This window comes from Salmo salar, chromosome ssa19 (assembly GCF_905237065.1).
Source record: "Salmo salar chromosome ssa19, Ssal_v3.1, whole genome shotgun sequence".
Classification (NCBI taxonomy): Eukaryota; Metazoa; Chordata; class Actinopteri; order Salmoniformes; family Salmonidae; genus Salmo; species Salmo salar.
In genome coordinates this window covers 48,615,882-48,642,424 of record NC_059460.1, presented here as the reverse complement: position 1 = coordinate 48,642,424, position 26,543 = coordinate 48,615,882, and the positions used below count along the sequence as shown (strand labels likewise).

The 26,543-nt window shown below is 45.5% G+C and overlaps 1 protein-coding gene across 2 annotated transcripts in view; it reads right to left on the bottom strand.

The window, feature by feature from the left end:
* The window catches only part of LOC106578947 (protocadherin-15), a 332,275-nt gene that overhangs the window by 192,453 nt on the left and 113,279 nt on the right, over nt 1-26,543 (bottom strand). For both annotated transcript variants that reach the window (XM_014158252.2, XM_045702411.1), the window contains exons 5-6: nt 4,114-4,274; nt 3,254-3,409 (exon numbers count right to left, since the gene is read on the bottom strand). In XM_014158252.2, the coding sequence (XP_014013727.1) occupies nt 3,254-3,409; nt 4,114-4,274 (317 nt within the window). The remainder of the gene's footprint in view (nt 1-3,253; nt 3,410-4,113; nt 4,275-26,543) is intronic.

Here is a 26,543-nt window from a genome sequence, read left to right as displayed (position 1 = left end):
ATTCCTGGAAAATGTGGGGTATGACAAGGGTTTGAGTGAGAGGACTAACTGGTGTCTCCAAAGTGTGCACAGTTCCTAAGCAATTCCTAAGGCACTTTTATGACTCAAAGCAGAGTCTTCAACTAGAAGGTGCTTTTCTGAGCTCTCCTAGCTGTGCTGTTGAGGAACTACCGCAAGCACACTTGTAGATGTTTCATTTGGAACACAACCCTGCAATCACACAATTCCAAAAACAGTCCATTATAAATCCCAATCTGGGTCAGGTGGGCATGATTTGAAAGTGTGTTCTATTGCTAAATTATAAAATATGACCTTACAGTGGTAGGCTGTCAGAAGGCAATTCAGAGAAACAAATAGACATTTTTGTTTGCAAAGAAAGAAATCATGAGTATGTTCAGGTGCGTGTGCCACGGCTAATTTTCTTCACAATAAACAAACAAGGGCTTGTCCTGTCCAGGATAACTTAGGGTATGATGCCATGTCATCTTGTAACTGCACATCAAACATAGTGATCATAAGCGTTGACATGAGGTTTATGATATGGAAATGTGACGTGCACATTTGGACTCGCGGGTGTTTGACTTGATTGTATGACATCAAAGAGGTCTTTATGATCCTCCTCAACGGCTCACCTTTCAAAATACATCGAGTCCTCTTTCATTTACAGCATTTCCCTCACTCAGACAACAAAATATTTGCAAAAGTTGCCCAATTAGCGGGAGGGACAGGGCAACTTCTTGTCGCGTGAGGTGCTAATGTTCAGATCGTCTAACAGACTAAACCCACACAGAGCTGTGAAGCGGAGAGCCTGATGTTTAACGTCACTTATAAACTGGGTGGTTCGAGCACTGAATGCTGATTGGCTGACAGCCGTGGTATATCAGACCGTACACCACGGGTATGACAAAACATTTATTTTTACTGCTCTAATTACATTGGTAACCAGTTTATAATAGTAATAAGGCACCTCAGAGGTTGGTGGCATATGGCCAATATACCACGGCTAAGGGCTGTATGCAGGCACTCCTCGTTGCGTTGTGCATAAGAACAGCCCTTAGCTGTGGTATATTGACCATATACCACACCCCCATGTGTCTTATTGCTTAAGTATAGCATGTTACCGTACAGCCACTATGTTTCAATTTAGGTGTTTATCAGTGTCTAAATCTGCCATTTTCAACCCGTATACCAGTACAAGTGTAAAGGGTTAAACCAGATAGAGACCTGTGGAGGTCCCACTGTTATTAAACCAGATAGAGACCCATGGAGGTCCCACTGTTAAACCAGATAGAGACCCGTGGAGGTCCCACTGTTAAACCAGATAGAGACCCGTGGAGGTCCCACTGTTAAACCAGATGGAGACCCGTGGAGGTCCCACTGTTAAACCAGATAGAGACCCATGGAGGTCCCACTGTTAAACCAGATAGAGACCCGTGGAGGTCCCACTGTTAAACCAGATAGAGACCCGTGGAGGTTCCACTGTTAAACCAGATAGAGACCCGTGGAGGTCCCACTGTTAAACCAGATGGAGACCCGTGGAGGTCCCACTGTTAAACCAGATAGAGACCCGTGGAGGTTCCACTGTTAAACCAGATAGAGACCCGTGGAGGTCCCACTGTTAAACCAGATAGAGACCCGTGGAGGTCCCACTGTTAAACCAGATAGAGACCCGTGGAGGTCCCACTGTTAAACCAGATAGAGACCCGTGGAGGTCCCACTGTTAAACCAGATAGAGACCCGTGGAGGTCCCACTGTTAAACCAGATAGAGACCCGTGGAGGTCCCACTCTTAAACCAGATGGAGACCCGTGGAGGTCCCACTGTTAAACCAGATAGAGACCCGTGGAGGTCCCACTGTTAAACCAGATAGAGACCCGTGGAGGTCCCACTCTTAAACCAGATGGAGACCCGTGGAGGTCCCACTGTTAAACCAGATAGAGACCCGTGGAGGTCCCACTGTTAAACCAGATAGAGACCCGTGGAGGTCCCGCTGTTAGACCAGATAGAGACCCATGGAGGTCCCACTATTAGACCTAGTGCTGAGCGATTAATCAAAATGTTGGTAATTATTCATTTTTTAAACAACTTGACGTTGGTTCAATTATTTGAATTCCATTCTGTTTATGAATTTGTCTGTGAGCTCGATGTGCAGTTTCTGTAGAGATAAATCAGATCAAGATTGAACTGTGCAATGTAGTAGGGAGCTGTAATTTCCAACAGGCCAATATTCTACATAGTTTAGCACAGAAAACGTGGCAATTAACTACAATGGCCATAATCCAATGCGCATCCGCTTAAACTTGTCCGGTCTGGGTGGAGCTCTGAGCTTTAATATGAACAGTGTGGAGCAGACACGGAGACGGAGAGAAGAGAGAACACAGTGATCGAGAGGGTTAGAAAACAGTTGCTTCTCGAGCCTGAAAATACATTATCTAAGTGATTAATAGTTGGTATTCAGCAGTCATAAAAGTATGCCTTATTTACTTTGAAGAACTAATAAAATAGTGATTTTGTCAGACAGCATAGGCAGATCTATAGAGATGAGAAGAGATGATGACTTGGAATGAAATAATAAAGTAATCAAATAAAACACATTACTTTATTTTAAGTAAAGTAATGTGAATAAATGATTGTTAATAAGTGATGAGCAGTAATGGGCAGTCACTACCATCATGGGACTTTTATTGATTGTTTTATTCAGTGTTGTTACAGCATTCAACCCCCATAATGCATAGGTCATTTAATGTCCCTCAAAAAATGTGAAACCTAAATCGAAAACCGTGATTATTTTTGAATAATCGAACCGAAACCGAACCGACCTCAAAAAGCACTAATCAAAAATCAGGAAGTATCCAGAATGGGATATGGGCCACCACTGTTAAACCACACAGAGAATCAGGACATCTCCATAATGGGCCATGGTCCACGCATGATACACCCTGTATGTCATTATATTACCCAGTCATGTATTACCGTTACAGTCCTTTTAATGACCAGACTCAGTCCCTTTTCTAACAGTCAAAAAGCTCCATCTGAATACATTTAATTAGATTTGAAGTTATTACCCATACCTACCAGTCCACGGTCACTGAGCAACGGCTAATATTTCACATTTTTACAGCAATTTTTTCAAATCGTATGGCCCTATTCAGGTTGAATGGACTGAAATATTTAATGCTAAGTAATGAGATACTGCTCACACATCGTCTTGGATTGTAATAAAAGATTTAACTAGGCTGTCCTGGGGGCCTCACCTCATTTATGGCGACATAGTAGCGAGGCTGCTGGAATCGGGGTGCGTTGTCATTGCGATCCCTCACCACGATGCGCACCTCGTGTAAAATGACGGTCCCGACCAGCTCATTGGTGCACTGGACCTGGACAACAATGGAATGGATGTAGGACGGGGGCTAAAAGGAAGGAAGAAGTATTAGTCTCGGAAATCCCAGACCTAGGGGAACAACGCTAATGTGGGAGGCAAACGTCTGCCTAGGGAGATATCTTTTCAGGTATCATTTCAGTACAAACCGAGGACAGGAAGGGACAGAGTCCTTTTCAGGTATCATTTCAGTACTCATCTTTTCAGGTATAATTTCAGTACTCATCTTTTCAGGTATCATTTCAGTACAAACCGAGGACAGGAGGGGACAGAGTTCTTTTTCCTAATTCTATGGCCATGTGTCTCCTTTTAAACAGGTTCACATTGAAGTACAGGACTGAGATGGATGTGTACAACATGTAGCGGAAGGTATGCCTCAGATTCTACCTTTTAATCTCTGCGATTATCATAAACTACTCTAACACCGCGACATAACATATACCATTTAGCAGAAGCTTTTATCCACTCTACTGTGTACAAAGTGGACATGTGCACTATGAATGTATACATGTCCAATAGGAGAATGCAACAAAAAAATAAACACTGAATTGAAAGAAGCTACATTATCCTGTGGAGCTTACTTTACCTCAGGATGTATTTTAAGGGAATGTACATGTATAGCTAACCTGCAGTGAACAGTTTTTTCGTTAGAGGAACCCAAACCACAAACCCTTTTGAGTCCTATTCTCCACAGACAAACATATGGATAGTCATAGTGAGTGTCAGAGGACTTACATCTCGGTCGAGGGCCCTGCCGGTGCTGTTGAGGTACAGCCTCTGTCTGACCGGGTCCAGTATTACCCAGTGGTTGTAGTTGTCTCGGAGGGAGAGAGAGATGGTTCTGCCTGGGTCTTCCACTCGGCCTTGGATTTGCATATTCTCAACCAAAAGTGTTCCTTATGAGAAAAGAAAAGGGGTTCCTTAGAAATGCAGTGAGGAGTTGATTGACAGAGATGTGATAAAACTACCTCCTATAAGCAGGTTCTCTGGGCAGTAAACGTTCCCTTGTGGTGTTAAACTCACTGTTCTCGAGTGCTCTTTTATGAGATATTGTTACTTTCTTTCAGAAAAGCACAAGTAGAGAGAGAAATAAGCCCAGGACAACAAAAGCTTCTGACTCATATTACTTATTTTCTGAGAATGAAAAGTTCTTATGGAAAAAAAACTTCAACAACTGCTAGACTGAAATGTTTTCAAATCAGAGGAGACCAATTAGTTGAGTCCAGCAGCATTTGAATGATGCATAACCTCTGAAAATTGTCAGCTATTGACGTTCATGAAAACCAGGGAGCCGGCCAAGCTAAAATTACATTTGACATCTTGACCATCTTCTCTGAAGCGTGCCTGCTTTCCACAAACTCTGATGCTGCAGTCCAGACAGGGACTAACAGCCTGCCAGATATCAAGCTTTGATGGTGCCTGAGCCTGAAGGTACTACCGTCCATGTACGTTCATTCCAATTATGGCAAGCACTGGCCAGTTCAGCCTCTGCTAATTACACAGTACTACCCTCTGGACACACATTTCTGACATCAATTGTTGTGCAGTTAGTGGCTGTCAATCTTCAAACCCACGCCTAGCCTAGGTCCAGTACACACAACAAATAATGGTTCTAAATAGTACCAGATGGGGGTTCTTTGGCTTGTAAACATAACGGAACCCTTTTTGGTGCTATATAGAACCCTTTCCAAAGGTTCAATAAAGAACCATTAAATAAGGTTAAATACAGTGCATATGATAAAGAACCATTAAATAAAGTTATATACAGTGCATTCGGAAAGTATTCAGACCCCTTGACTTTTTCCACATTTTGTTATGTAACAGCCTTCTTCTAAAATGTATTAAATACATGTTTTCCCTCATCATTCTACACACAATAGCCCATAATGACAAAGCAAAAACTGCTTTTGATACATTATTGCAAATGTAAAAAAAAACAAAAAACCCCCACCTTATTTACATAAGTATTCAGACCCTTTGCTATGAGACTTGAAATTGAGCTCAGGTGCATCCTGTTTCCATTGATCATCGTTGAGATGTTTCTACAACTTGACTAGACTCCTCCTGTGGTAAATTCAATTGATTGGACATGATTTGGAAAGGCACACACCTGTCTATATAAGGTCCCACAGTTGACAGTGCATCAGAGCAAAAACCAAGCCATGAGGTCGAAGGAATTGTCCGTAGAGCGCCAAGACAGGATTGTGTCGAGGCACAGATCTGGGGAAGGGTACCAAAACATTTCTGCAGCATTGAAGGTCCCCAAGAACACAGTGGGCTCCATCATTCTTAAATGGTAGAAGTTTGGAACCACCAATACTCTTCCTATAGCTGGCAGCCTGGCAAAACTGAGCAATTGGGAGAGAAGGGCCTTGGTCAGGGAGATGACCAAGAACCCGATGGGCACTCTGACAGAGCTCCAGAGTTCCTCTGTGGAGATGGGAGAACCTTCCAGAAGGACAACCATCTCTGCAGCACTCCACCAATCAGGCCTTTATGGTAGAGTGACCAGACGGAAGCCACTCCTCAGTAAAAGGCACATGACAGCCCGCTTGGAGTTTGCCAAAAGACACCAAAAGGACTCTCAGACCATGAGAAACAAGATTCTCTGGTCTGATGAAACCAAGATTGAACTCTTTGGCCTGAATGCCAATTGTCACAACTGGAGGAAACCTGGGACCATCCCAACGGTGAAGCATGGTGGTAGCAGCATCATGCTGTGGGGTTGTTTTTCAGCGGCAGGGCCTGGGAGACTAGTCAGGATTGAGGGAAAGATAAACAAAGAAAAGTACAGAGAGATCCTTGATGGAGAAGGCTGTAACGTAACAAATGTGAAAAAAGTCAAGGAGTATGAATACCTTCCGAATGAAATGTTTATACAGTACCAGTCAAATGTTTGGACACACCTACTCATTCAAGGGTTTTTATTTCTTTTTACTATTTTCTACAGTGTAGAATAATAGTGAAGACATCAAAACTATGAAATAACACATATGGAATCATGTAGTAATCAAAAAAGTGTTAAACAAATCAAAATATATGTTATATTTGAGATTCTTCAAAGTAGCCACCCTTTGCCTTGAGAACAGCTTTGCACACATTATCTCAACCAGCTCAATGCATTTCAATTAACAGGTGTGCCTTCTTAAAAGTTAATTTGTGGAATTGAATTCCTTCTTAATGCGTTTGAGCCAATCATTTGTGCTGTGACAAGGTAGGGGTGGTATACAGATGATAGCCCTAATTGGTAAAAGACCAAGTCCATACTATGGAAAGAACAGCTCAAATAAGCAAAGAGGAATGACAGTCCATCATTACTTTAAGACATGAAGGTCAGTCAATACGGAAAATGTCAAGAACTTTGAACGTTTCTTCAAATGCAGTCGCAAAAACCATCAAGCACTATGATGAAACTGGCTTTCATGAGGACCGCCACAGGAAAGGAAGACCCACAGTTAACTCTGCTACAGAGCATAAGTTCATTCGAGTTAATTGCACCTCAGATTGCAGCCCAAATAAATGCTTCACAGAGTTCAAGTAACAGACACATCTCAACATCAACTGTTCAGAGGAGACTGCGTGAATCAGGCCTTCAAATCAAATCAAATGTTATTTGTCAAATGTGCCGAATACAACAGATGTAGACCTTACAGTGAAATGGTTACTTACAAGCCCTTAACCATCAATGCAGTTTTAAGAAAAATACCTAAAAAAAGTAAGAAATAAAAGTAACAAATAATTAAAGAGCAGCTGTAAAATAACAATACAGAGGCTATATACAGGGGGCACCGGTACAGAGTCAATGTGTGGGGGCACCGGTTAGTCGAGGTAATTGAGGTAACATGTACATGTAGGTAGAGTTATTAAAGTGACTATGCATAGATAAAAACAGAGAGTAGCAGCAGCGTAAAATAGGGGGGAGGGGGGAAATGCAAATAGTCTAGCCATTTGATAGCCATTTGATTAGATGTTCAGGAGTCTTATGGCTTGGGGGTAGAAGCTGTTTAGAAGTTTCTTGAACCTAGACTTGGAGCTCCGGTACCACTTGCCGTGCGGTAGCAGAGAGAACAGTCTATGACTAGGGCCTTCCTCTGACACCACCTGGTATTGTCACGTCCTGACCAGAAAAGGGGTCATTTTGTTATTGTAGTTGGTCAGGACGTGGCAGGGGTGTGTTTGTTTTGTGTGTTTCTGTTTTTTTTGGGTTATGTTCTATGTTAATATATTTCTATGTTAGTTCTAGTTCTTATATTTCGATGTTTAGTTAATTGGGCTGACCTTCAATTGGAGGCAGCTGTTCCTCGTTGCCTCTAATTGAAGGTCCTATTCAGTGGGGTGTTTTTCCATGGGTTTTGTGGGTAGTTGTTCTTTGTATAGTCTACAGGACCTTACGGGACTGTTTTTCGTCGTTGTTTTTGTATAAGTGTTTTGTTTTGGTTTCCTTCTAATAAAAGAAGATGAGTATTCATATACCCGCTGCGTTTTGGTCCACTTTTTACGACGCACCTGACAGAACTACCCACCAAACGAGGACCAAGCAGCGGAGAAAGGAGCAGCAAAGGAGCTATAGGGAGTCATGGACCTGGGAGGAGATACTAGCTGGAGAAGGACCATGGAGGAAGGCTGGAGAGGACCGGGAGTGTGATGTGGGAACACGGCTGGCAAGGAAGCCCGAGAGGCAGCCCCCCAAAACATTTTGGGGGGGGCAAATGGGTAGTATGGCTAAGTCAGGTCGTAGACCTGAGCCAACTCCCCGTGCTTATTATGGAGAGCAACGGATCATGAAGGAACCGAGCTATGCGGAAATACGCACGGCAGCCATCATGCCTCAGCACAGCCCAGTTCGCCCTGTGCCAGTACTCCGCCCGTGCCGAGCTATGGTAACAATCCAGCCAGAACGGGTTGTGCGCTCTAGACCTCCAGTGCGTCAGCCCAGTCCAGTACGTCCTGTTCCTGCTCCTCGCACTAGCCCTGTGGTGTGCGTTACTAGTCTGGCTCCTCCAAAGCCAGTCCCACGCACCAGGCCTCCAGTGCGTCAGCCCAGTCCAGTACATCCTGTTCCTGCTCCTCGCACTAGCCCTGTGGTGCGTGTCCCTAGTCTGGCACCTCCAAAGCCAGCCCCATGCACCAGGCCTGTAGTGCGTCAGCCCAGTCCAGTACGTCCTGCTCCTGCTCCTCGCACTAGCCTTGAGGTGCGTGTCCCTAGTTTGGCGCCTCCAAAGCCAGCCCCACGCACCAGGCCTTTAGTGCGCCTGTCCAGTCCAGAGCTTCCGGCGACAGTTCCCCGTCCAGAGCTTCCGGTGACAGTTCCCCGTCCAGTGCTTCCTGCGATGTCCTACAGTCCGGAACCGACAGAGACGGCCTACAGTCCGGAACCGACAGAGACGGCCTACAGTCCGGAACCGGCGCAGCCAGAGTCGCCCTCCAGTCCAGAACCGGCGCAGCCAGAGTCGCCCTCCAGTCCGGAACCGGCGCAGCCAGAGTCGCCCTCCAGTCCGGAGCTCCCAGAGTCGCCCTCCAGTCCGGAGCTCCCAGAGTCGCCCTCCAGTCCGGAGCTCCCAGAGTCGCCCTCCAGTCCAGAGCTCCCAGAGTCGCGCCTCAGCCCGAGGTCTCCAGAGACGCGCCTCAGCCCGAGGTCTCCAGAGACGCGCCTCAGCCCGAGGTCTCCAGAGACGCGCCTCAGCCCGAGGTCTCCAGCGACGCGCCTCAGCCCGAGGTCTCCAGCGACGCGCCTCAGCCCGAGGTCTCCAGCGACGCGCCTCAGCCCGGGGTCTCCAGCGATGCGCCTTAGCCTTCAGCGGGGGTGGACAGGTTAGGTTGGGGACTAGGGCCAGAACCAGAGCCACCTCCGTAGGGGGGAGTATTGGGGAAGGGGGGTGTTTGCACAGGAACCGTCAGTGACGATGGCCACCCTCCCTTCCCTCCCTGTAAGTTTTGGGGGTTTTGTTGTGGGGTTTTTGTTTATGTCATATGGTTAAGGTGCATTCGGTGTCTGCACCTTTGGGGGGGGGGTACTGTCACGTCCTGACCAGAAAAGGGGTCATTTTGTTATTGTAGTTGGTCAGGACGTGGCAGGGGTGTGTTTGTTTTGTGTGTTTCGGGTTTTTTTGGGTTATGTTCTATGTTAATATATTTCTATGTTCGTTCTAGTTCTTATATTTCTATGTTTAGTTAATTGGGTTGACCTTCAATTGGAGGCAGTTGTTCCTTGTTGCCTCTAATTGAAGGTCCTATTTAGTAGGGGTGTTTTTCCATGGGTTTTGTGGGTAGTTGTTCTTTGTATAGTCTATAGGACCTTACAGGACTGTTTTTCGTCGTTGTTTTTGTATAAGTGTTTTGTTTTGGTTTCCTTCTAATAAAAGAAGATGAGTATTCATATACCCGCTGCGTTTTGGTCCACTTTTTACGACGCACCTGACAGGTATAGAGGTCCTGGATGGCAGGAAGCTTGGCCCCAGTGATGTACTGGGCCATACGCACTACCCTCTGTAGTGCCTTGCGGTCGGAGGCCGAGCAGTTGCCATACCTGGCAGTGATGCAACCCGTCAGGATGCTCTCGATGGTGCGGCTGTAGAACCTTTTGAGGATCTGAGGACCCATGCCAAATCTTTTTCGTTTCCTGAGGGGGAAAAGGTTTTGTCGAGCCCTCTTCACAACTGTCTTGGTGTGCTTGGACCATGTTTTGTTTGTTGGTGATGTGGACGCCAAGGAACTTGAAGCTCACAACCTGCTCCACTCCCGCCCTGTCGATGAGAATGGGGGCGTGCTCGATCCTCCTTTTCCTGTAGTCCACAATCATCTCTTTTGTCTTGATCACGTTGAGGGTGAGGTTGTTGTCCTTGCACCACACGGCCAGGTCTCTGACCTCCTCCCTATAAGCAGTCTCATTGTTGTCGGTGATTATTGTTCTTTTTTTTCCCCCATCTGCAAACTTAATGATGGTGTTGTAGCCATGCCTGGCCGTGCAGTCATGAGTGAACAGGGAGTACAGGAGGGGACTGAGCACACACCCCTGAGGGGCCCCTGTGTTGAAGATCAGCGTGGCGGTTGTGTTGTTACCTACCCTTACCACCTGGGGGTGGCCCGTCAGGTGGTAATAATAGCATTCTCACATAGGTGTTTATTTTGTCCAGGTGTGAAAGGGCAGTGTGGAGTACAAAAGAGATTGCATCATCTGTGGATCTGTTGGGGCGGTATGCAAATTGGAGTGGGTCTAGGATTTAATGGTTGAATTGCTGCAAAGAAACCACTACTAAAGGACACCAATAATAAGAAGAGACTTGCTTGGGCCAAGAAATACGAGCAATGGACATTAGATCGGTGGAAATTTGTCCTTTGGTCTGATGAGTTCAAATTTGACATTTTTGGTTCCAACCGCTGTGTCTTTGTGAGGCGCAGAGTAGGTGAACAGATGATCTCCGCATATGTGGTTCCCACCATGAAGCACGGAGGAGGAGGTGTGATGGTGTGGGGGTGCTTTGCTGGTGGCACTATCTGAGATTTATTTAGAATTCAAGGCACACTTGACCAGCATGGCTACCATAGCATTCTGCAGCGATACGCCATCCCATCTGGTTTGCACTTAGTGGGACTATCATTTGTTTTTCAACAGGACAATGACCCAACACACCTCCAGGCTGTGTAAGGCTATTTGATCAAGAAGGCGAGTGATGGAGTGCTGCATCAGATGACCAGGCCTCCACAATCACCCGATCTCAACCTAATTGAGATGGTTTGGGATGAGTTGGACCGCAGAGTGAAGGAAAAGCAGCCAACAAGTGCTTAGCATATGTGGGAACTCCTTCAAGACTGTTGGAAAAGCATTCCTCTTGAAGCTGGTGGAGAAATTGCCAAGAGTGTGCAAAGCTGTCATCAAGGCAAAGGGAGGCTACTTTGAAGAATCTCAAATATAAAATATATTTTGATTTGTTTAACACTTTTTGGTTACTACATGATTCCATATGTGTTATTTCATAGTTTTGATGTCTTCACTATTATCCTACAATGTAGAAAAAAAGTAAAAATAAAGAAAAACTTTTGAATTAGTAGGTGTGTACAAACTTTTGACTGGTACTGTATATATACTGTATATCATGAAAACAGGGTACCGCTATGGTTACAACCCTTTATGGTTCTATTTAGAACCTTTATAGAGATTGAGAAAGATTCTTTACAGAACCAATCTCAAAGGTTCTTTGTAGATCAGTTTGTAAAACCATACAGGGTTTTTAATTCTGGTCAGCCATATTATATTGTTTAAATTCCATAGGTGTTATTATTGTGTTAATTGACAAGTTGAATCAAGTGAGCTACCTCTGGAACAACTGTTCTCAAATTACACAAGCCATACATGAGTCTTTCACAAGACACTATCACTAGCCATATTCATATATAACATGTAATAATAACACATGAGATAAACTGGAATGACACGCTCACTCACGATTGCACAAAAAGATCTGTGAGCAAGCCATGTCCCAAAATATTATAATGAGCCACCTCCCCTACATTTTAATTATCACTAAAAGAGCAAAAATGCATTTTGTGAACTGTGAAGAACCATTGAAGAACTCAAAGGGTTATTTGAACCATTATGGTTCAACATAGAACCATCACCCAACCCAGAGAATTGTTTTTAGAGTGTATGAGGCCAGGCAAGAGGCAAGGAAAGAGAAGGGCAGACAGGCCAGGCCAGAGGCTGGGGACGAGAAGGGCAGACAGGCCAGGCCAGAGGCTGGGGAAGGGCAGACAGGCCAGACCAGAGGCTGGGGAAGGGCAGACAGGCCAGACCAGAGGCTGGGGAAGGGAAGGGCAGCCAGGTCAGAGGCTGGGGAAGAGAAGGGCAGACAGGCCAGGTCAGAGGCTGAGAAAGGGAAAGGCAGACAGAACAGAGGGTGAGGAAGAGAAAGGCAGACAGGCCAGATGGTGGGGAAGAGAAGGGCAGACAGGCCCATGTGCATCTTTCTTCCTTGCCAGCCAGGCCACCTGCTGTGATGCATCTCACACTAATGCCCATGGACGGCTGGAGTAACCTAACCTCAGGCTGGCCCCACTCTCTAGCAGTGTGGCTGAGTAACCTAACCTCAGGCTGGCTCCAGTCTCTAGCAGTGTGGCTGAGTAACCTAACCTCAGGCTGGCTCCAGTCTCTAGCAGTGTGGCTGAGTAACCTAGCCTCAGGCTGGCTCCAGTCTCTAGCAACATTGGCTGAGTAACCTAGCCTCAGGCTGGCTCCAGTCTCTAGCAGTGTGGCTGAGTAACCTAGCCTCAGGCTGGCTCCAGTCTCTAGCAACATTGGCTGAGTAACCTAGCCTCAGGCTGGCTCCAGTCTCTAGCAGTGTGGCTGAGTAACATAGCCTCAGGCTGGCTCCAGTCTCTAGCAGTGTGGCTGAGTAACCTAACCTCAGGCTGGCCCCAGTCTCTAGCAGTGTGGCTGAGTAACCTAGCCTCAGGCTGGCTCCAGTCTCTAGCAGTGTGGCTGAGTAACCTAGCCTCAGGCTGGCTACAGGCTCTAGCAGTGTGGCTGAGTAACCTAGCCTCAGGCTGGCTCCAGTCTCTAGCAACATTGGCTGAGTAACCTAGCCTCAGGCTGGCTCCAGTCTCTAGCAGTGTGGCTGAGTAACCTAACCTCAGGCTGGCTCCAGTCTCTAGCAGTGTGGCTGATTAACCTAACCTCAGGCTGGCTCCAGTCTCTAGCAACATTGGCTGAGTAACCTAACCTCAGGCTGGCTCCAGTCTCTAGCAGTGTGGCTGAGTAACCTAACCTTAGGCTGGCTCCAGTCTCTAGCAGTGTGGCTGAGTAACCTAACCTCAGGCTGGCCCCAGTCTCTAGCAGTGTGGCTGAGTAACCTAACATCAGGCTGGCTCCAGTCTCTAGCAGTGTGGCTGATTAACCTAACCTCAGGCTGGCCCCAGTCTCTAGCAGTGTGGCTGAGTAACCTAGCCTCAGGCTGGCTCCAGTCTCTAGCAACATTGGCTGAGTAACCTAGCCTCAGGCTGGCTCCAGTCTCTAGCAGTGTGGCTGAGTAACCTAGCCTCAGGCTGGCCCCAGTCTCTAGCAACATTGGCTGAGTAACCTAGCCTCAGGCTGGCTCCAGTCTCTAGCAGTGTGGCTGAGTAACCTAGCCTCAGGCTGGCTCCAGTCTCTAGCAGTGTGGCTGAGTAACCTAGCCTCAGGCTGGCTACAGGCTCTAGCAGTGTGGCTGAGTAACCTAGCCTCAGGCTGGCTCCAGTCTCTAGCAACATTGGCTGAGTAACCTAGCCTCAGGCTGGCTCCAGTCTCTAGCAGTGTGGCTGAGTAACCTAACCTCAGGCTGGCTCCAGTCTCTAGCAGTGTGGCTGATTAACCTAACCTCAGGCTGGCTCCAGTCTCTAGCAACATTGGCTGAGTAACCTAACCTCAGGCTGGCTCCAGTCTCTAGCAGTGTGGCTGAGTAACCTAACCTTAGGCTGGCTCCAGTCTCTAGCAGTGTGGCTGAGTAACCTAACCTCAGGCTGGCCCCAGTCTCTAGCAGTGTGGCTGAGTAACCTAACATCAGGCTGGCTCCAGTCTCTAGCAGTGTGGCTGATTAACCTAACCTCAGGCTGGCCCCAGTCTCTAGCAGTGTGGCTGAGTAAACTAACCTCAGGCTGGCTCCAGTCTCTAGCAGTGTGGCTGATTAACCTAACCTCAGGCTGGCCCCAGTCTCTAGAAGTGTGGCTGAGTAACCTAACCTCAGGCTGGCTCCAGTCTCTAGCAGTGTGGCTAATGAACCTAACCTCAGGCTGGCCCCAGTCTCTAGCAGTGTGGCTGAGTAACCTAGCCTCAGGCTGGCTCCAGTCTCTAGCAGTGTGGCTGAGTAACCTAACCTCAGGCTGGCCCCAGTCTCTAGCAGTGTGGCTGAGTAACCTAGCCTCAGGCTGGCTCCAGTCTCTAGCAGTGTGGCTGAGTAACCTAGCCTCAGGCTGGCTCCAGTCTCTAGCAGTGTGGCTGAGTAACCTAGCCTCAGGCTGGCTCCAGTCTCTAGCAGTGTGGCTGAGTAACCTAGCCTCAGGCTGGCTCCAGTCTCTAGCAGTGTGGCTGAGTAACCTAACCTCAGGCTGGCTCCAGTCTCTAGCAGTGTGGCTGAGTAACCTAACCTCAGGCTGGCTCCAGTCTCTAGCAGTGTGGCTGATTAACCTAACCTCAGGCTGGCCCCAGTCTCTAGCAGTGTGGCTGAGTAACCTAACTTCAGGCTGGCTCCAGTCTCTAGCAGTGTGGCTGATTAACCTAACCTCAGGCTGGCCCCAGTCTCTAGCAGTGTGGCTGATTAACCTAACCTCAGGCTGGCCCCAGTCTCTAGCAGTGTGGCTGAGTAACCTAACTTCAGGCTGGCTCCAGTCTCTAGGAGCGCTGGCTGAGTAACCTAACCTCAGGCTGGCCCCAGTCTCTAGCAGTGTGGCTGAGTAACCTAACTTCAGGCTGGCCCCAGTCTCTAGCAGTGTGGCTGAGTAACCTAACTTCAGGCTGGCTCCAGTCTCTAGGAGCGCTGGCTGAGTAACCTAACTTCAGGCTGGCTCCAGTCTCTAGGAGCGCTGGCTGAGTAACCTTCACCTTCAGTAATGATTTCATTTACATTTCACATGGCTGTTTCTTCTGTTTACTGCAGTTTGTTCCTAGCTGAATTCCCAACTACAATGCTTCTTCTGCCTGATTGGAAAAATCAGGGTCCCTGTACTTAGAAGTGCACTGATTAAAAACACACATCCGCAAAGGAGATCTGCATGTTCAATCAACAGATGACTACGCAGACACGCACACGCACGCACACACACACACACACACACACACACACAGCCTTTGGTTGGGAAGTGACTCTTAGGGTTTCGCTCACCACCCTTTTGCTTGTGCCTTGTAATGATGCTGTATGTTACTGTCAAGGCAACGACGTCCAATGTACTTCACCTATATGTACACAGACAATAGCAACAGTTTACCAGATAGGACTCTGGGACGTGCGAACAATACATGGAACAAAGCCAATATCTACAGGGAAAACGAGAGAGCCCAGTTGAAAAGGTTGCTAGGTTTCTTTTTACACTCACTAAACAAACAAGAGAGATGACTGCACACAAGTGAACATTCCAAATATCTATGAGGAATTGCAGTGAGACTTGGTTCACTGGCTGCATCTTTTCTCTAATGTGCTAAGGGACTTCTTTCTTGTGTATCATTTAAACATTTGATGAAAGATAATTTCACTTCGTCAGGTGCTGGACAGAAAAGGCAGAAAAATATGTAATTCACAACAGTGATTCAGGTGTTAGACAGACGGACAACACGTCACTCTCGTCTGATCAATTCATCAATTGGAAAAATAGGCAGGCTTTCCGGAAGCTCAGTTATTTGTGCCTGAACATCTCCATTCGTTACACGTGTTATACCATCTACACATGATTCATTTGTTCCTTATGACTCTAATCTTACCTCATCCCCTGCTCTACTCCAGTTGTGTTAGCGTACAGCAGCCAGATGGTTGTTATTCTACACTGATGGTTAAAAGAACACATTAGTGGCTGGTGCTGTTTGAGTTACAGTACAGACACAGACAGCACTTCCCTCTCTGTTTCCCGGCAGCTGTGGGCTGACATTTGACCAGCAGCGAGCGCAGTCATGCAGGTCCCTCAGCAGCTGGCACATGGGATGGCATCCTGGCATGGTCCTGCAAGCTGGCAGAGTACCTGTGACTGGTGATGGGTAGACAGTGGAGGCTTGGCTCCCTGTCGGATCATACTGGGCTCCAGCCTCCTGGATACGAGGAGAAGCCTGCTGGGTCAGCTAGCTCTGTTTACTCATGAATCATTGTTCCCATTCACCCCATGCAGAGCAAGCATTTACAATAGGACAGGCAGCGAGACATGCGGATCTTGGTCCATTATCTCTTGTGGAATTACCCAGATAGAGTACTCTCAAAGGCAGTGATATTTTGTTAGTAGGTGTACTGGTGTTGGGCATATTGTGGAGCGATGTAAACAATTTTATTTCACCAAGTGTCTATCTCAAGCATACCAGACAGACACTATTGAAAACCCTGTTGATTATTGAATACATTCATTCTCTCTTGAGCTATAAAGTACACACAGTACATTCGTTAATTTTATAAATACCAGAGACCTTGGCATGGAATGTAAGCATTTACATTCGTTTCTCATGGTCTCCGAGGCTTTTTTCACACACATTAAAAAAGGCTGTACAGTTTGAAAGAAAAGCCTATAGGAGTGAGCAGCTATTTTGTGAATTGTCTCCTGACCAGTGCTTGACTTGGGCAGGAGCTCACCGGAGCTGAGTACCGACACCTCAAATATTCTACTGCTTGAGCTCCTGTTCCTATTATAGAATATTAGCTCAACAGTATTGTGGCGCTGTAACGCCCTGGCCATAGAGAGTTTTTTTTTTGTTCTTTATTTTGGTTAGGCCAGGGTGTTACATTGGGTGGGCGTTCTATGTTCCTTTCTCTATGTTTTTGTATTTCTTTGTTTTGGGCCGTGTGTGGCTCCCAATCAGGCATAGCTGAAGCTCATTGTTGCTGATTGGGAGTCACACATAAGGAGCATGTTTTTCCTTTGGGTTTTGTGGGTAATTGTTTCTGTTAGTGTTTTGCACCTGACAGGACTGTTTGGCTGTCGGTTTTTCTTATTTTTGTGTAGTGTTCTCTTTATTAAATTAAAAATTATGATGAACACTAACTCCCCTGCACCTTGGTCCTCCATTCCCGACGACAACTGTTACAGGCGCTCCTGCACCCAAATATAAACAGTACCGGCACCCGAAATGAGAACTGCTCCTGACAAAGTATATTTCTATATTATATTTCTACATGGGTACATTTTTCATGTACAAAAGGACAAAAGGAATGCATACAGTATGTGAGGATGTTGTTCATCGACTACAGATCGGCCTTCAATACCATAGTGCCCTCTTAGCTCACCACAAAGCTCACGGCCCTGAGTCTGAACTCCTCCCTATGCAACTGGGTCCTGGACTTCCTGTCAGGCCGTTCCCCAAGTGGTGAAGGAAGGCAACATTACCTTCTCGACACGGACTCTCAACACGGGGGCCCAACAAGGGTGCGTCGACAGTCCCTCCTGTACTCCCTGTATACCCACGTTCGATGACAACACGACAGTCAAAGTCCTGATTACCAATAATGATGAGACGGCCTACAGGGAGGAGGTAGACAACATCTCCATCAACGTCAGAAAAACAAAGGAGCTAATTGTGGACTTCAGGAGGATCTGGGCACGGGCATGGGCATGCCTCCATCCTCATCAACAGGGCTGCTGTGAACATAGTCAAAAACGTAAAGTTCCTCTGCGTATCTCCGAGCAGCTGACCATACGGACACCGCGGTGAAGAAGGCACGACAGCGACTCTTCAACCTCAGGATGCTGAAGAAATCCGCCCTGTCCCCGAGGACCCTCACAGTATTCTACAGGAGCACCATCGAGAGCATACTACCGGGCTGCATCACAGCCTGGCAGGGCAACTCCACCGCCGCAGACCTCAAGGCGCTACAGAGGGTGGATGCACACTGCCTGCCCTCCAGGACACCTACAACACCAGGCGTCCCAGGAAGGCCAAGAAGATCATCAGGGACCCCAGCCATGGATTGTTCTCCCCGCTTCCATCACTAAGACACGGGCATTACAGGAGCATCATAACAAAAACTGAAAGACTGGCCAAGATCTTCTACCCCTAGATCATCAGGCTGCTGAATAGCCACCACTAGTCAGCCTCCCTCCCTCCCCCCGTCCTCTCCCCCCATTGTTACAGTGTTAATATGTATTTGATTTCTATTTTTAGTTATTACTTGTATTGTTTTTATTTCTCATTGTTGGAGCTCGGAGTTGAAGATTTTCACTGTACCATGTAATTACACCTGCAACCATATACATGTGACTGTTCAACTTGTAATCTGATCTAGTGTAGAAGAGAGATAACACGCTTCACATATTTTGCCTATCATTTAATCCAAGGACAGAAATGTTTTTGGGCCGATGACAATGATAATAAATTGCCCTGTTCCATTTCTCCCTGACATTACTGTACAAGTGAGCGACTCTGAGGAGTCCCATGATTAAAATGATCTGAGTAAAATCGAATGAGCATAGCAGGGGTGGATGTGGGAGAAGGTTGGGGGAGCAGTTCAGATTTGCTGCAGGATGTACTGGTATAAGCATTATACAGTGAGCGAGTGGACGTGACCACTGGTGAACAACACATTAAAGATTTCTTCATCTTCTTCATCTCTAACGCTTTGGCTCCAGCTGCTTCTAGAGAATGATGCTTTGTGGGATGTGGAACCAAACATGACAGAGTACATGAGGTGATGATCTAACTCAGGACTCTTAATGGTGACATAGTTGTTTTCTGGAGCAGCGTCCACCACCGTGAAGCCTAAAGTGTCCGTTTTTCACATTCAAGACCCCTGGTCTGAGGACAAATGGACACGGTCCTCATAAAATGGCCTAATAGTTAACCCTCTGCTGCTATTACTAGTAGTACAGTCCCTGCAGGACCTGATCACTACCAGGCAACGAGCCTGGGACTATATTGGTCCATTAGAGGAGATGTTTAATCAAGACACAAAGTCAAGGGCTCTGACCAGGTCTCATAGAACTGAGCACTCTGCCAGCCGGCCAGCCAGTCCAGGATGATTTAGAGCAGTGGCTGGCACTGAGTCCTAATGCACACTACCATGCAGGCTGAGCAGAGGACAGGCGATGCAGGCAGCAACAACACAATCACTGAATGAGAGTACTTCTCATAAACACTACAGACCTGGGTAAAGAGGCTTATCCTCATTGGCAGGTGACAGGGATGTAGGGTTTTAGGGTCATTTTTCATGTTATGTAATGTATTACTGTAAATATATTTATTGCTCGAATCTGACTGAAATGGCATAACTGGTATTGCATAACCAACTATTTCCAATACACATTTTGGGGGTTTTCAGGTTGCCAGATTATAGGGATAATAAGAGTGGAGTAAAGAAGTCAGGAATTAAAACAAAATGTTTTTAATGAGGTAAGAGAACAGTGGCATGTACAGTAAGTCATCTCACAAACCAGGGTTGGTTGTCCTCCATTCCTCCTTCCCCATTCCAATGGTCCGGTCCTGGCTATCTTCTCTGCCTAATACCTATCTCTTAGCATGATGTGTACTGTATGTAAGGTGGAGAGCCTTCTGACTTGGATAACTATCGTCCAATTAATGAGCACCAATCTGGTTTTAGACCGAGACATAGCACTGTTTCAGCAGCTACACTTGTCTTAGATGATGTGCTATGTGGTTTAGACCATAAAGTCATTGTGCTGCCTTATATCTTGACCAGTCAAAAGCCTTTCATACGGTTGACCATTTCTTACTTGTTCGAAGGTTGTGTGAAATAGGCCTAGATCAGTCATCGTGCTATTTGGTTCAACAACTATCTAACGGACAGGACACAATGGGGCGGCTTCACGGACAGTGTTTAATTTAAATCAGGCCTAGGCTACTTCTACTTAAATTAATCCAGATTTTTTTTTTTAAATGGCTTTCTGAGACGTTGCTTAACTTCAGATTCATTCGTTCTAGATTACGGAGTCCCAGACTAAGGTAAATTAGATTAACGATGTGCATTTAGTGCTGACCAAAGGATGCTTCAAAAACTAGGGATGGGACACTAATACATAAGCATTGTGTGGAATTGGAGCAGGTCACCGGAACCAAACAATGGACAGAGGTAAAAGAAAACATTCAAAGAATTTCTGGACTTTAAAAAAACCCTCTTCAAGTGAATTATGTCAAACCACCCAGTTATGGAGAACAAACAGCATGATTCATCAACATAAAACAAGAAGAAGTACGCCCTGGACAACCATCTGTAATGAATTCAACTCAAAGGAAAAAGGAAACAAAAGGAAGCTACAACAACTTCAGGTAAGATACTGTATTTACTGTTGTCCCACTTTTACAAAGAGTCACTTTGAAATGGTCGTTTTCTTGTGTAACAACACAGTGGGGCCTACATTTATTTGTGACAGAAATGTAACACAAACACTCTCATCCATAATTACTCATCTAATTTCTATATTTTCCTGTGGAAAAAAATGTAAGTCAACTTAAAGAAGACAAACGCTGTTGCTCGTAGGGAGTGTTTCACGACTGGTGGCGGACCCCAAGTAAGATTAGAGACAGATAAGCTGGGGGACTTGTTGACCGGGATCATTGATAGCCAGCAACCCCTGGATGGTATCCCCGATGAGGCCATTTGGACAGTTTAGATGGAAGATGGTTCCAATCCTCATTTGATAGGACACATCCATTCAACATGGGCCATCCCCGGATTGCAGGGAATATGTAATGTTGTCAGTCATCTCTTGCACTCCCATTATACAAATGACGTAATGAACTCATCTCTTGAAGAAATTCTGTCATCTAATGCAGCAACGTAATCATTTTCTAGAGGGAGATGATCCCCATAGCTTGGAGAGTATAAGACCGGAGGAAGGTCAGCCCGCTACATCTGCAGCAGACAGGAAGAAAGATTGTGTCACTAACCTGGGCCGGAGTACAAAGACAAATAAGCTGACTATGCATGAGAAACTTACTATGGAATTTTGTGAGCGCAAACCAACGTACTTAAAAGAAGATCATGATGTGAAGCTGCAAATCATTAATGTTGAGTTGGCTATGAAGAAAGAGGAGACAAACATGAATCAGTAACAGTACCAATGTTCTTCACAAACAAGCACCAGTTTGGGGTCCCAATATTTCCATTTGTGAATTAAATCCTTTTTCGTTACCAATCCATGGCTATTGTTTTCTTCAATCACTGAAGCTATCTTTGTTGTGAGAAGTGCTGCATAGTAAAAGCATCTCTGCAGGCTAGTCCATTTCTGTCATTGTCTGCCTCAACCATAGGAACATCTGGGTCCTCCTCATCTTCAATGCCAGGATCTGGGCAGCCATGCAGTTTGAGGTCATTGTGAAGGACTGCTGTTGCAATTATGACAATGCAGCATTTTCTTGGTTGAAAGCCTAATGTGTTTCTGAGACACTGGAAACGACTTTTCCATATACCTAATATGCGCTCCACTACACTTCTGGATATGAACTTGGTTGTACCGTTGTTGCTCAGGTCCTATTGCATGGAGGTGGGGGGTGAACAAGAAGTTGGTCTGTGCATACCCACTGTCAAAAAGGATGATTCCACAATGTTGTCCTTCTTCTTCTTTCCAAAGTACAACAATGTTGGAGAACTGCATATCGGGAGTGCACACACCTGTACTCCTCAGTGCCCCCTCAGTACAGTAGTGCATATTTGCACATTGAATGAAGCCCAAATTGAGCAAGTTCCCCATTATAAGTGATTGGCTATTTGGATTGAGAATAAGCTCTCTTAAAACACACATTGAAAAACTGACAAAAAAGTCGAGAATTAAGAATGTAAAATAAATGGGAAGAGATTTCCGATGTACCAATTCCATGGGACATATTCTATGAATAAATGGGATGGGCTGAGAGTGGCTGAGGGATGTGATTAAAGAGTTTATGTTCGGTAATGTGTTATTATTATTTGATTGCTATATATAAAAGTACAATTTATTTAAAATGTATATGCAAAATGTATGCATATGTAGCAGAAAAGCTGTAAAAACTAAAAAACTATGTGTCCTACAAAGGGGGGGTGGGTTAATAAAAAAATAAAAAAAGGTTTATTTTATAGAAATAAATCCAGCCTCACTTTGGAAAGTAGAAGGAAGATTGTTCAAGCAATGCTTTTCCCAGTACTTAATTATGGTGATATAATCTACAGCAGCCTCTGCATTAAAACCTTTAGTTTCAGTCTATCACTCAGCACTGTGTTTTATCACTTGGGACAAATTTTGTACACATCACTGCATTTTGTGTAGTTCTGTTGGCTGGGAGTCTCGGACTACCAGAAGGGCCCAGTATTGGCTACTTACTGCATATAAAGCAGTTCTTCAGAGACTCCCCCACTACTTCAGCTCACGTACTAACTGGAGATCGAGACATTTTAACAGCAGCTCTCTGGACTGGCTGCTTCTGGAGGTCCAGCTGGTCTCCACTGACCTGGGGAAAAATGCTTTGAGTTGTATGCCCCCAGCTCATGGAATAGCCTTCAGACTACCTTGAAATTAGACTCACTGGTCTCCATTGGAAAGCTTAGATCGAGTTTAAGGGAGGTGATTATGTGAGAGTTTTGTTTTGATACATTTTGTTGTATTTATAGTATTGATATTATTTATTGTATGTTCACGTTCACAGGGCTACCTTGCAAATAAGATCCTTGTCTCAATGGTGAAACACCCTGTACAAATAAAAGTTGATAAAAAATAGATATATTTCAAAAAGCACAGAGATGTGTTACCATACTACCTATCCTCTGCCTCATCTGACTCCATCCCTCTCAGAAGCTCCCCTTCACACTCAGTACACACCTGATATCTTTATGTTGTCTGCAGAGAGGTCTATTCTCCATAATCATCTCACAAAACACTGATTTGATACACTCCCTCTCTGTTTCTAGCTGGAAAATTACGTTTTAATTCAATTTGGAACATGTTTGAGGAGAATGATTAAATAGCTATGTTAATCTGTGTCCTACACGGTTCTTGGTCTTTGGTCTGTCATTTCTCAACTGTTTTTCCAAAGCTCAGACAAGTTTTTTATGTCTGCAGAAGAAAGCAAACTCTTTAAAATGAAAATGGGGACCCATGAAATCCATCATATAGAATAAAGAAAGTGACTGTGGATCCATGCACAGTCACTGTATGAGAAATATCATTTTTGTGGTGCCGATATAAAATATATTCACGACTGCAATTGCTTCGGATAAGTATAGTGCACGGCTTAAACGACATAAAAAGAGTTTGATGGTGCCGGAGGAGATGGCTGCCGTTTAATGGGATCCTAACCAATACACTTTTTTTTCTTAAAACTGCATTGTTGGTTAAGGTATTGTAAGTAAACATTTCACTGTACACCTGTTGTATTCGGCGCATGTGACAAATACATTTTGATTTGATTTAATTTCATATGATGCTGAGGCATGTTTTATCCATTAAGTGAGGAATTAAAGTCGCTCTCACGCTGTATGGGGTGAAAATCACAGGTAAATTACTGTTACATGAGGAACAGATTACCTTAAATCCTGAAGGCAAACTAAGGGCTTTTCTCTAATTTGCTTTACTCCCAATGCAAACACATTCCGACTCCTGCACACAACCTCTCTCTGACTCAGTCCCTCTCAGAAGCTTCCTTTCACACTCAGAACGGTCCTATGAGATCAATATCCTTCCTCATGATGTCACAAATGATTCCTATCCCTCTCGTTGCCTGCTCCGCCCCCTTCTTGATACCTTTGTCTCCTGTGCTATTGTGGACACTCAAAGGGACCTTGACATTGGCCCGGGTGTTGTTGATCAGCTGACCTCCTCTCTCCTGGCTCAGAGCTTTGTCTGTCTGTCTGTCTGTCTCTGTGTGTGTGTGTGTGTGTGTGTGTGTGTGTGTGTGTGTGTGTGTGTGTGTGTGTGTGTGTGTGTGTGTGTGTGTGTGTGTGTGTGTGTGTGTGTGTGTGTGTGTATGTGTCTGTGTGTCTGTGTGTGTGTGTGTGTGAGTGAGTGAGGATACCTCACTACCTCCCGGCAATCTGACACCTAATCTCCTGGCCAGTCCAGAGTGACCCTCCACTACCCCTGCATCATCCACATTAGCCCCACACCTCAGATTCCATCATCCACACTAGCCCCAAACCTCAAATTCCATCATCCACACCAGACACTCGCCACTGTGCCTAAACAGTAAAAGACCATAAGATAGCGAAACTCAAATGAGAAGGTAATCTAGCAATGATCCATGAAAACGGTGCAGATGGATAGGGCTGCTGTGCTTCTAGCTCTTAGGAAACTTTGCAGTATTTAGTTTTTTTATGTGTTATTTCTTACATTATTAGCCCTATAATTTGTTTGTGTTATTAAATACAGCCGGGAAGAACTTTTGGATATCAGAGCGGCGGTAACTCACCAGCATTACGACCAGGAATACAACTTTCCCGAATCGGATCCTTTGTTCGTACCCCCCAGGGCGATTGAACTGATTCCAGAGGCTGTTCCAAAAGCCCTCTGGCAGAAAAGAGGTACTAGGAATGGACTTTTAGTCTGAATCAGGAGGCAAGCACACCACCCTGTGCTTCCGAGTATATTAATCGCTAATGTTCAGTCACTGGATAATAAAGTTGACGAGCTCAGGGCGAGGATTTCCTTCCAGAGAGACATCAGGGATTGTAACATACTCTGTTTCACGGAAACATGGCTCTCTTGGGATATACTGTCTGAGTCTGGACAGCCAGTTGGGTTCTCAGTTCATTGCACAGACAGGATTAAATATCTCTTCGGGAAGAAGAAGGGCGGGGGTGTATGTTTAATGATTAACTACTCATGGTGTGATTGTGATAACGTACAGGAACATAAGTCCTTTTATTCACCCAACCTAGAATACATCACAATCAAATGCAGACCGTATTACCTCTCAAGAGAATTCTCTTAGGTTATAGTCAGAGCCGTGTATATTCTCCCTCAAGACGATACCACGACAACCCTCAAAGAACTTCACTGGACTTTATGCAAACTGGAAACCACATATCCTGAGGCCACATTTATTGTAGCTGGGGATTTTACAAAGCAAATTTGTGAAAAACCTTACCGAAGTTCAATCAACACATTGATTGTAGCACTCACTAAGCTAAAATACTCGACCACTGCTACTCCAACTTCTGGGATGCCTACAAGGCCCACCCCCGGCCTCCCTTCGGCAAATCTGATGACGACTTCATTTTTCTCCTTCCTTCCAATAGGCAGAAATTCAAACAGGAAGTACCCGTGCTAAGAACAATTCAACGCTGGTCTGACCAATCATAATCCACACTTCAAGATTTTTTGGATCACACGGACTGGGATATGTTCCCAGGTAGCCTCCGAGAACAACAAAGATGAACACACTGATACGGTGACTGAGTTTATCAGGAAGTGCATAGAAGATGTTCTACCCACTGTGACTATTACAACCTACCCTTCCACGTTTTTTCGCAGTCGGCCGCGACCGGGAGACCCATGGGGCGGCACACAATTGGCCCAGCATCGTCCGGGTTTGGGGAGGTTTTGGCCGGCAGGGATGTCCTTGTCCCATCGCGCACTAGTGGCTCCTGTGGCTGTCTGGGCGCATTGCACGCTGACACTGTCACCAGGTGTACAGTGTTTCCTACGACACATTAGTGCGGCTGGCTTCCGGGTTAAGTGGGCATTGTGTCAAGAAGCAGTGCGGTTTGGCTGGGTTGTGTTTCGGAGGACACATGGCTCTCGACCTTCGCCTCTCGCGAGTCACTACAGGAGTTGCAGCGAAAAAACAAGACTGGAACTATCATTTGGATACCACGAAATTGAGGAGAAAACGGGGTAAAAAAATAAATATAAAAATATCTACCCTAACCAGAAACCGTGGATAGATGGCAGCATTCGTGCAAAACGGAAAGCGCAAACCATCGCATTTTACCATGGCAAGATGACTTGGCATATGGCTGAATACAAACAGTGTAGTTATTCCCTCCGTAAGGCAATCAAACAGGCAAAACGTCAGTATAGAGACAAAGTGGAGTCGCGATTCAACCGCTCAGACAGGAGACGTACAGTGAGGGAAAAAAGTATTTGATCCCCTGCTGATTTTGTACGTTTGCCCACTGACAAAGAAATTATCAGTCTATAATTTTAATGATAGGTTTATTTGAACAGTGAGAGACAGAATAACAACAAAAGAATCCAGAAAAACGCATGCCAAAAATGTTATAAATTGATTTGCATTTTATTGAGGGAAATAAGTATTTGACCCCCTCTCAATCATAAAGATTTCTGGCTCCCAGGTGTCTTTTATACAGGTAACGAGCTGAAATTAGGAGCACACCCTTAAAGGGAGTGCTCCTAATCTCAGCTTGTTACCTGTATAAAAGACACCTGTCCACAGAAGCAATCAATCAATCAGATTCCAAACTCTCCACCACGGCCAAGACCAAAGAGCTCTCCAAGGATGTCAGGGACAAGATTGTAGACCCACACAAGGCTGGAATGGGCTACAAGACCATCGCCAAGCAGCT